Genomic DNA, 12,660 nt, shown 5'->3' with positions numbered 1-12,660 from the left:
ACTGCAACTTCAATCCTCCATTTTGAGCTAATTTATCGCCATGCCATGTAGATTTGTTGCTGGCGGGTGCAGCAACATGACAGAAGGTGGATTTACATTGCGTTCATGGCCCAAGAATGTTCAAACTGCAAAGACTTGGATGTGTTTTGTGAGAAGTTCACGGATTGGGTGCCTTACGAAGTGGTCTCTCCTCTGCTCTACGCATTTTACTGAGGACTCATATGAAACCTCTGATCTGTTGAGGAACGTTGGCTATAAGCCCGTATTGAAAGAGGGTGCAGTACCAACAATTAAAGGAAAGGAAAACTACAAGAAAAGGAAAGTAAGTTCAGTTGCACCAGTTCTCCCAGAGTGTGAGCCGAGCAGTAATGGTGGAGTACTCAGTATGGAGAAAATGGAGAATGAGTGGACCAGTTGTCAGATTTCTCCACTGGATATGCTTTTTTCACCCCCGCTGGATATGCTTGCCTCAGCAGCAATATCTCGCCCTTATGTGGAAGCAGCGAATGAACGAAGAACTGAATGAAGAACTGAAAGTCAGATTGTTTCAAACCAAATCAGCCACAAGATTGGCCTTCAAGAAGCAAGAACACAGACGGCTAAGATGCGTTTGGTTACAACAACAACACTCGTTGTTTACCTGCATTTAGTTTAATACATGTAACTTGTATTGTGTATTTAAGTTACTGGTATAAGATTATTTAATTTGCTTCAGAATGTGATTGTCTCAGTTCATCTGATTATTTAATTAACCTTTTATGTTTTATCAGTGAAAATGCATGCATGTACATGTATGTTGCATAAGTTATAACACCTATCCTGTTTTAATGAGAGTCACATGAGACTGTCAGTTCAATTCCATCCAATTCTCTAGACAGCTTTGTTCTCTGGCGTTATTTCCTAAGGTGGGGGGCTCCGTGGCCAATGTGTTACTATCGGATTCACTTTCTGATGGTTTGAACTGATTCGGTTCTACATACACGTAGCAGTAGCATGTACACACACTCCAATTTCAGGACTATCACTGTCAGATGTATTACTATCTGAGGAATCCGAAGAATCTCCAATAAATCCAAACAAAGAGGCCATTGCAACCACTCTCGCCTGCCGAGTCTGGCTTTGGTCTGTAGCACCGGTTCCCGTTGTGACGTCACCCACTCAGGGCTGGCTGGCTCAGCGGGGCAGCTCGAATGCCAACTTTGCAGTCGATTTTCTCATCTCATTATCTCTAGCCGCTTTATCCTGTTCTACAGGGTCGCAGGCAAGCTGGAGCCTATCCCAGCTGACTACGGGCGAAAGCCGGGGTACACCCTGGACAAATCGCCAGGTCATCACAGGGCCGACACACATAGACATAGACAACCATTCACACCCACATTCACACCTATGGTCAATTTAGAGTCACCAGTTAACCTAACCTGCATGTCTTTGGACTGTGGGGGAAACCGGAGCACCTGGAGGAAAACAACGCGGACACGGGGAGAACATGCAAACTCTGCACAGAAAGGCCCTCACCGGCCACGGGGCTCGAACCCGGACCTTCTTGCTGTGAGGCTACAGCGCTAACCACTACACCACCGTGCCGCTCCGCAGTCGATTTTAATTCTCAAAAATATATATATTTTTATTCCCAATTATGCAGCATACAATAGTCAAGATGGAGATACTATCCACTCAGAAATGCATTTAAAAATAAAGGTTCTGCGTATCTCCTTTAAGTCTGAGTGAAAGATACTGTGGCGAGCGTGCAGCGTGGAAGAAGAGTCTGGAGACAGAAATCTTAGTTTCTCGGTCGTTAGCCTGTGCTACTTGCTCTCGATAACACTGGCTTGACTGCTTTATTAGCATTCGCTAACACTACTGATGAATGCTACACCAACTGGAAGGTGACTTCACTGCTGCGTTGATGGTGCCGACTTGCAGTTAAGCTAGTGTTAGCTTTCGAGGACACTGATATGTTCTTTGAAGGCCTAGAAGGCCCTGACGATTCCCCTCTGCACTCCACCATCAACAAACCTGAGTGAACACGTGAGTGGGGGGGACAGCATCCACACATCCCATTGATGGAGACTTGAGTGCAAGACTGTTCATGACAACTACAGTCCTAAAATTATCATGACAGTTGTAGTCCTAAGCCATCATAGCAAAACTGCAAGTGTCCAGAGCCATCTTCTAAGTGTGTCCATATGGGGTTGTCCTCGCAGGAGTGAAGTAATGAGACTCCAGCCAGAAGTAGGACATCAGGATGGATCAGGCAGGTCTGTACTCTATAGCTTTTACTTATGACTACATTTCAAAGACAAATTGGAGACAGTACTGGCATTTCCCATCCACCTAGGAGTTGAATAATGACACATAAAAATACATCATTCATATCTCTCATACTGCAATACATTATATTTCCAAAATGTCATGCAGAAAAAGCAATAATGATTAATTTTCATGCCATCACAGAAGGCAGAATTTAAGTCGTGAAATACAATGCATACACATACTCATAAAATATATTTTTTTCTTGGTTTTATTTATTTATTTGACAGACTAATTGTAAACATGCCAAATAAACTTTTTTTTTTTTTAAACTCAGTGAAGTTCATCTTTTGACCTTTTGGCATGTTCCATGTCATCTGAAACATTTTTACAGGGAAGTTGATTACTAGCCCTGTGATGACCTGGCAACTTGTCCAGGGTGTACCCCGCATTTTGCCCGTAGTCAGCTGGGATAGGCTCCAGCTCGCCTGCGACCCTGTAGAACAGGATAAAGCGGCTAGAGATAATGAGATGAGATGAGTTGATTACTATGTGGTGATCTGAAGGCATTTCTTTATGCAAGTAAGTGTGGCTGTGAATAAGCACATTAATTTAGAATGTGTGGGATTTATCAATGTTGGGATTTATCTGATTTATCAGCTGTGTGTACATACCAATTTTCTAGTGCATACAGGTGGTTCTTCCACACACATTTAGCGCTTGTTTTATGCAAACTTTGAGAAATGAGATTCATGATTATTTGATTTACCAAAAGAAGATAAAAATAATGAGTCACTTTTACAGTGTCATGTGTAGTAAACCAATGCAGTTTACTAGAATTACAGACTGCCACAGTTCTCTCTCTCTCTCTCTCTCTCTCTCTCTCTCTCTCTCTCTCTCTCTCTCATAAAAATGAACGTATGTATAAATTGTATTTTTATTTTTAAAGACGGATCAAAAAGTTAAAGTAAAAGTGATGAGGAAAATCGCATCAAGTTAACAGCAAACAATTCATGTCTCAGCATTATCAAATGAAGACATGAAATTAAGAACAAATGCCATATAAGTTTTTTTTTTTTAGTTCTCCTGAGTGGGATAATTATCCATCCATTATCTGTAGCCACTTATCCTATTCTACAGGGTCACAGGCAAGCTGGAGCCTATCCCAGCTGACTATGGGCGTGAGGCAGGGTACACCCTGGACAAGTCGCCAGGTCATCACAGGGCTGATACAGAGGCAAACAACCATTCACACTCTTGGTCAATTTAGAGCCACCAATTAACTGAACCTGCATGTCTTTGGACTGTGGTGGAAACTGGAGCACCCGGAGGAAACCCACGCGGACACAGGGAGAACATGCACACTCCACACAGAAAGGCCCTTGCCATCCGCTGGGCTCGAACCTAGGACCTTCTTGCTGTGGTCCTATGCCGCTAGTTGTCACTCATGTTTTTATACTTTGGCATTGAATACAATGTTGCTTTAAATTTTGATTTTTAAAGAAAATGAATATGTCCTTAATCCTGTTGTTATTTTGTGAATTCTTAACTTTATAACGTCATTGTAACTTAAGGTACAAAACACTTAAGTTGTCTACTGGTAGTGTGCATGAGGTAAGGGTTAGGGCTAGAAGACTAATAGCATACCTAGAAGGGTAATTGCAGTATACTTCAAAACTAAAAAGTGGACTAGATGCATATAACCAGTAATTAATAGTATATTTCCAATATGCTATAAAGTATACGTTTATAAGCTAAAAAGTGGACTAGAAGTGTGTAACGAGTAAACCAATAGTATATTTCCAGTACACTACAAAGTATACTTGAGTAAACTAAAAAAAAGTGGACTAGAAGTTTAAAACAAGTAAACTCATAGTATATTTCTGGTATACTATGAAGTATTCTTTTGTAAACTAAAGAGTGGAAAACAAGTATAGAACTAGTAAACTACTAGTATATAAGTTTACTTGTGGTATACTTGCAATACAAAATAAAAAATGCTAGTTGTATACTCAAAGTTTACTTCTCTTCGACTTAAAGTAGACTTTTTATAAACTAAAAGTGGGCCAATTTAGTTTCAAGAAGTATTAATTAGTTTACTTACAAGTATACTGTAAGTACATTGATATCAGTATACTTGGTACACAAAAGTATAGTTAAGGAAATATACTTTAACTTTTTTTAAGTATACTTAATAAAATGAACTCAAAGTATACTTCTTTTTGATAAGGGATTTTACTGACTTTATCTTAACCTACCTGTTTTCTGAATTTTGGTTTACTTTTTTTGGGGGAGAAAAAGACTACAAGTTGGGGAGGACCACACAATTGTTCTTTATGCCCTGATAAATAAAAACATACAATTGAAGAAGGGTGTACTTTCTTTTTTCCATGAATGTATGTATATACTACTATAGTGAATCCCTGAAGTGGGTGGAATATTGAAGTGCGGTAGGCAAGAAATGCTGTTCACAAAGACTTTTATTTTCAACATTTTCTTTGCTTTTCGCCCCCCCCCCACACACACACACATATGCTCGGGTTGGGAGCGAGATCCCCTCTCTTCGCTCTCTCCTTCCTTTTCTATTCTCTGCAGTCACTACAAAACACACAGAAACAAAAAAACATAAGACACAATTAGACAAAAAAAGAGAGTTTCAATGGAAAAGAAGCAAAAGAAATGGGAAAGGGAAGCTTTGTCATAACTGTCTCAGGTTCTAGTCCTAATCTTAAGAAGGACTGCTTGACATCTGGCAGATTTATAATGGATATGTTGAGCAGAATGAGTAAAGGTTAGCCAAGCACTTCATGTCTATCATGAAGTGGAGGCAGATGGATTTAAATGCATACAATTTATTACCATTCCAAATCATAAAGTGAATTATGGTCAAACAGGCAGAGGGTGATCATCAGGCAGAACAGAGCAATACATCTCATAAATGTAAATACATCTCATAAATACATCTCAATACATCTTATGGTTCTGGTGAAACCATAAATAAAATCAAATTATTAAAAAAAATATATGGAGATAGTCAGCAGGGAAAACGATGCATAGAAATGCACACAGAAATACTGAACCTTGCAAGGAACGATGGCGAGGTCATGTGTACATATATTCATGTGAATGAGTGGTTATGAGAAACAGGTGTGTGATTTTAATATACAAGTGAGTCAGTGTTAAATTTTGAACTGGACCGGATTCACACTGGCTTCATCCAGTGGATTGGCACTGGATACAGTCCCGGTCAAAAGTTTGTACTCCCCTACTCAATTCATAGGTTTTTCTGTATTTTGATTATTTACTACATTGCAGAACAATACTGAAGACATCAAAACCATGAACTAACAAGCACATATGGAATTATGTGGTAAACAAAAGTGTTAAAATATATTTAATATTTTTAAAAATTCTTCAAAGTAGCCACCGTTTACCTTGATGACGCTTTGTGCACTATGAAGCCAACAAGCCTTTATTTGTCACACGTACACTCAAGCACAGACTTAAGCATACAGTGAAATTTAACCTCTGCATTTAACCCATCTGAAGCAGTGAACACACACATGCACACACAAGTGAGCAATGAGCACAAACACATACCCAGAGCAGTGGGCAGCGATGCTACAGCGCCCAGGGAGCAGTTGTGGATTCGGTGCCTTGCTCAAGGGCACTCAGAGCATTTTTTAACATAGTTACTCATCTCATCTCATCTCATCTCATTATCTCTAGCCGCTTTATCCTGTTCTACAGGGTCGCAGGCAAGCTGGAGCCTATCCCAGCTGACTACGGGCGAAAGGCGGGGTACACCCTGGACAAGTCGCCAGGCCATCACAGGGCTGACACATAGACACAGACAACCATTCACACTCACATTCACACCTACGGTCAATTTAGAGTCACCAGTTAACCTAACCTGCATGTCTTTGGACTGTGGGGGGAAACCGGAGCACCTGGAGGAAACCCACGCGGACACGGGGAGAACATGCAAACTCCACACAGAAAGGCCCTCGCTGGCCACGGGGCTCGAACCCGGATCTTCTTGCTGTGAGGCGACAGCGCTAACCACTACACCACCGTGCCGCCCCTAACATAGTTACTGGGAGACCAAATGGTCTCCCAGTGGCCAGATTTGGTCTCCTAGTCAACGCCAAACCAGCTTCACTGGGAGACCAAATTTTAAACCAAGTTATGTCTTATCATTTGGTTCAATCAGTTGCAATTAATTAACCAAGTACCATGTAAGTATACATTTAACAAGGAAAACGAAGATCTATGTTATAAGATATACACACAAGATCATGTTGGTTAAGAAAAACAAAACTAAAATTTGGTTACTGAGATGGCTGATGTCAGAATCCGATGTCATTACTGTGTAACTTTGAGTGTCTTTGACATAACATTTGCGCTTGGTAATTGCTCTTGATAGCTATGTAGTCACTGTAGTGTGTTTGTCTGTATAGTGATTAGTGAACCATTTTGCATCACAGAATATGCCGCAGTGGTGCAGCCGCATGGACTCTGGGGCCTGTGATTGTATTGCCCAGACCAGTTGGTCTCCTAGTGGAAAATCCTTAAAAAATGCTCTGAGGGCACTTCAGCCCAACCTCAGGCCCTGGCTGTCCCATGTTAACCTAACATGTCTTTGGACTGTAGGGGAGCATCCGGAGGAAACCCACACAGAGAACATGCAAACTCCACACAGAATGGCCCACATCGGCCGCTGGGCTCGAACCCAGAACCTTCATGCTGTGAGGCGACAGTACACTACACCACCATGCCACCCAGATTGGCGTTATCTTAACCAGCTTCATGAGGTAGTCACCTGGAATATTTTCAATTAACAGGCGTGCCTTGTCAAAAGTTAATTAATGCAATTTCTTGCCTTCTTAATGCGTTTGAGATCAAACAGTAAACAGTAAAATAAATAAATAAATAATAATAGCCCTGGGGCGGCACGGTGGTGTAGTAGTTAGCACTGTCACCTCACAGCAAGAAGGTCCTGGGTTCGAGCCCAGCGGCAGGCGAGGGCCTTTCTGTGTGGAGTTTGCATGTTCTCCCCGTGTCTGCATGGGTTTCTTCCGGGTGCTCCGGTTTCCCCCACAGTCCAAAGACATGCAGGTTAGGCTAATTGGTGGCTCTAAATTGACTTTAGGTGTGAATGTGAGTGTGAATGGTTGTTTGCCTCGGTGTCAGCCCTGCGATGACCTGGCAACTTGTCCAGGGTGTACCCCACCTCTCGCCCATAGTCAGCTGGGATAGGCTCCAGCTTGCCTGCGACCCTGTAGAACAGGATAAGCAGCTACACATAATGGATGGATGGATGGAATAATAGCCCTATTCCACAGCTGTAGTAATCCATATTATGTCAAGAACCGCTCAACTAAGTGAAGAGAAATGACATTCGTCATTACTTTAAGACATGACATGTCTTTTAATGAATAAAAATAAAGAAAAACCATTCAATTAGAAGGCGTGTCCAAACTTTTGACTGGCATTGTATGAAGAAGAACAGCCAAAGATTGACCAAGGTATCTGGCATAATTTGAACGGAGAGGCGATCAAAAATGAAGACTATGGCAGCTGACATGAACAAAAAGCTGCAAAAACAATATGCAAGAAAGGATGGTGGCAGTTACAAGTTCCATGGCAGACTGTTATAACAATAGACATTCTCACAAAGCAGAAATAATGATGCAGATTTAAATCCTTAATGAGCAGCCAGAATCAAAAGTGGCAAGGAAAAACTCCAAGACATCATGAGGAAGAAACTGTGATCAGAACCCATCCGCTACTGGGTGAAAATAACATGCAAACTTTAAAAGACTTGCATAAAAAGTACAAGCTGATTTACTAGCAGATTCTACAGGGCGTTGCGTTTTTCATGTAAACAAAATAACTCATCTGTAAGTGGCTTTAGCATATGCTGTCTAAACTTCACACTAGCATTTGTCATTTGTCTTGATATCTTTTTTTCCTCATGTCTAAAATCAAATCTGTATTCTGTTCTACAGCTGTGTCTCTTGCACTAGCACTGAACGGCGTCTTCACAAACACCATTAAGTTGATAGTTGGCAGGTAATACATGATTCAGTTTGTATTTCTGTTTGCATCAGCATTTATGAATGTCATGTTGTTTTAATAACATCTTCTCACTGATATTATTGATATTCTTGCCAGAATGTAATTTATCAGAACTGTGTGGAAATAATGAAGAAACTTTTAATACTTATCAAAGTAATTCAATGCTTATAATGATCTAATGAATACATTATTGTGTCCACTAATAGCATTAATGTTCTTATTGTCCATTACTATTTAATGCTTTATGGTTACGTGTGGCAAACTCTGTAAATCTGGCTTATTTTTTCTGGTCATTTTAATGACTAGTATTTGCCATGCATTTAATTAAGCCCAAGTCCATATATATATATATATATATATATATATATATATATATATATATATATATATATATATATTTTGCATGCCACTATACACTGAAAAAATGGCCTGTTAAATTAACACAAAAAAATCTTGTACATCGGTTGCACTTATTAAAATCATATCCACTAAGCCCAATTAAGTCATGCTCTGTTTGACGAACATGACTTAATTGGTCTTAGTGGATATGATTTTAATAAATGCAACCGATGTACAAGATTTTTTTGTGTTAATTTAACAGGCCATTTTTTTCAGTATATATATATATATATACACAGTGGCATGCAAAATTTGGCCACCCTTGCTGAAAATGTCTGTTACTGTGAATAGTTAAGTGAGCAGAAGATGAACTGATCACCAAAAGGCATAAAGGTAAAGACGAGACATTTCTTTTCAGCGTTTTCTGCAAGATTTGTGTATTATTTTTGTTTTGTACAATTGGAGAGTGAAAAAAGAAAAGGAAAACCATGCGAAAGTTTGGGTACCCCAATACATTTGAGTTCTCAGGTAACTTTTACCAAGGTTCCAGACCTTAATTAGCTTATTGAGCTGTGGCTTGTTCAAATTCTTCGTTAGGAAAGGTCAGATGATGCAGATTTCAAAGCTGTATAAATTCTCTGACTCCTCAAATTTGTCCCTAAAATCAACAGCCATGGGCTCCTCTAAGCAACTCCCTCGCATTCTGAAAAATAAAATAATTGATGCTCACAAAGCAGGAGAAGGCTACAAGAACATAGCAAAGTGTTTTCAGGTAGCTGTTTCCTCAGATTGTAATGTTCTTAAGAAATGGCGTTTAACAGAAACAGTGGAGATCAAGGTGAGGTCTGGAAGATGAAGAAAACTTTCTGAAAGAACTGCTCGTTGGATTGCTAGAAAGGCAAATAAAAACCCCTGTTTGACTGCAAAAGACCTTCAGAAAGATTTAGCAGACCCTGGAGTGGTGGTGCACTGTTCTGCTATGCAGCGACACCTGAACAAATATGACCTTCATGAGAGAGTCATCAGAAGAAAACCTTTCCTGCGTCCTAGCCACAAAATTCAGTGTCTGAATTTTGCAAATGAACATCTAAGCAAGCCTGATGTATTTTGGAAACAAGTCCTGTGGACTGATTAAATCAAAATTGAACTTTTTGGCCACAATGTGCAAAGGAATGTTTGGAGAAAAAAGGGTGCCAAATTTCAGGAAAAGAACACCTCTCCAACTCTTAAGCATGGGTGTGGATCGATCATGCTTTGGGGTTGTGTTGCAGCCAGTGGCACAGGGCACATTTCATTGGTCGAGGGAAGCATGGATTCGAATAAGTACCAGAAAACTCTGGAAGCAAACATCACACCATCTGTAAAAAAGTTGAAGTTAAAAAGAGGATGGGTCCTACAGTAAGACAATGATCCAAAACACACCTCAAAATCTACAATGGAATACCTCAAGAGGCACAAGCTGAAGGTTTTACCCTGGCCCTCACAGTCCCCTGACCTAAACATCAATGAAAATCTGTGGATAGATCTCAAAAGAGCAGTGCATGCAAGACAGCCCAAGAAACTTGTAGAACTGGAAGCCTTTTGCAAGGATGAAAATCCCCCAGGTAAGAACTGAAAGATTATTAGCTGGCTACAAAAAGTGTTTACAAGCTGTGATACTTGCCAAAGGGGGTGTTACTAAGTACTGACCATGTCAGGTGCCCAAACTTTTGCTTCAGGTCCTTTTCATTTTTTTGGTATTTTACACCTGTAAATGATGGAAATAAAAATGTAATCTTGCGGAAAATATTAAAGAAATGTGTCATCTTTACCCTTATGCCTTTTGGTGATCAGTTCATCTTCTGCTCACTTAACTATTCACAGTAACAGACATTTTCAGCAAGGATGCCCAAACTTTTGCATGCCACTAATATATATATATATATATATATATATATATATATATATATATATATATATATATATATATATATATATATATATATATATATATAGTGTGTGTGTGTATATATATATATATATATATATATATATATATATATATATATATACATACATATATATATATATATATATATATATATATATATATATATACATACAGGTGCTGGTCATATAATTAGAATATCATGAAAAAGTTTATTTATTTCAGTAATTCCATTCAAAAGGTGAAACTTGTATATTATATTCATTCATTACACACAGACTGATATATTTCGAGTGTTTATTTCTTTTAATTTTGATGATTATAACTGACAACTAATGAAAATCCCAAATTCAGTATCTCAGAAAATTAGAATCTTGTGAAAAAGGTCAATATTGAAGACACCTGGTGCCACACTCTAATCAGCTAATTAACTCAAAACACCTGCAAAGGCCTTTAAATGGTCTCTCAGTCTAATTCTATAGGCGACACAATCATGGGGAAGACTGCTGACTTGACAGTTGTCCAAAAGCCGACCATTGACACCTTGCACAAGGAGGGCAAGACACAAAAGGTCATTGCTAAAGAGGCTGACTGTTCACAGAGCTCTGTGTCCAAGCACATTAATAGAGAGGCGAAGGGAAGGAAAAGATGTGGTAGAAAAAAGTGTACAAGCAATAGGGATAACCGCACCCTGGAGAGGATTGTGAAACAAAACCCATTCAAAAATGTGGGGGAGATTCACAAAGAGTGGACTGCAGCCGGAGTCAGTGCTTCAAGAACCACTACGCACAGACGTATGCAAGACATGGGTTTCAGCTGTCGCATTCCTTGTGTCAAGCCACTCTTGAACAAGAGACAGCATCAGAAGCGTCTCGGCTGGGCTAAAGACAAAAAGGACTGGACTGCTGCTGAGTGGTCCAAAGTTATGTTCTCTGATGAAAGTAAATTTTGCATTTCCTTTGGAAATCAAGGTCCCAGAGTCTGGAGGAAGAGAGGAGAGGCACAGAATCCACGTTGCTTGAGGTCCAGTGTAAAGTTTCCACAGTCAGTGATGGTTTGGGGTGCCATGTCATCTGCTGGTGTTGGTCCACTGTGTTTTCTGAGGTCCAAGGTCAATGCAGCCGTCTACCAGGAAGTTTTAGAGCACTTCATGCTTCCTGCTGCTGACCAACTTTATGGAGATGCAGATTTCATTTTCCAACAGGACTTGGCACCTGCACACAGTGCCAAAGCTACAAGTACCTGGTTTAAGGACCATGGTATCCCTGTTCTTAAATGGCCAGCAAACTCGCCTGACCTTAACCCCATAGAAAATCTATGGGGTATTATGAATATGCCAGACCCAACAATGCAGAAGAGCTGAAGGCCACTATCAGAGCAACCTGGGCTCTCATAACACCTGAGCAGTGCCACAGACTGATCGACTCCATGCCACGCCACAGTGCTGCAGTAATTCAGGCAAAAGGAGCCCCAACTAAGTATTGAGTGCTGTACATGCTCATACTTTTCATGTTCATACTTTTCAGTTGGCCAACATTTCTAAAAATCCATTTTTTGTATTGGTCTTAAGTAATATTCTAATTTTCTGAGGTACTGAATTTGGGATTTTCATTAGTTGTCAGTTATAATCATCAAAATTAAAAGAAATAAACATTTGAAATATATCAGTCTATGTGTAATGAATGAATATAATATACAAGTTTCACTTTTTGAATGGAATTACTGAAATAAATAAACTTTTTCATGATATTCTAATTATATGACCAGCACCTATATATATAGTGGCAGCAAGCAACAATTATCGACACCTTAACAATCTTTTGGCCATTGCAAAAGTAGAAAAGACTTTCAATCCATAAATTGTGCATGAATAATTACTCAAACTTCCACTGGAAAAAATTAGTTGACTCCTGATTACTTAGCCTGTCAGATCACGAGACACTGTTCCATAGTTATCGACATCCAGATGATTTTTTTTTTTTTAAACCGGTATGTGGTATTAAGCTAACAAAACATAGTTTTTATTAAAAATTAGTTTTACATAGAATTGTATTTAATACAAA

General features: G+C 39.5%; 1 protein-coding gene across 1 annotated transcript in view; it reads left to right on the top strand.

Moving 5' to 3' along the window:
- Positions 1 to 12,660, top strand: part of plpp4 (phospholipid phosphatase 4) — a 378,904-nt gene that overhangs the window by 283,338 nt on the left and 82,906 nt on the right. Inside the window, exon 4 of the mRNA XM_060925399.1 lies at positions 8,262 to 8,325. Within this exon, the coding sequence (XP_060781382.1) occupies positions 8,262 to 8,325 (64 nt within the window). The remainder of the gene's footprint in view (positions 1 to 8,261; positions 8,326 to 12,660) is intronic.

This window comes from Neoarius graeffei, chromosome 7 (assembly GCF_027579695.1).
Source record: "Neoarius graeffei isolate fNeoGra1 chromosome 7, fNeoGra1.pri, whole genome shotgun sequence".
Classification (NCBI taxonomy): domain Eukaryota; kingdom Metazoa; phylum Chordata; class Actinopteri; order Siluriformes; family Ariidae; genus Neoarius; species Neoarius graeffei.
The sequence above is the reverse complement of the archived record's forward strand: the minus strand, read 5'-3'. Positions and strand labels throughout refer to the sequence as shown.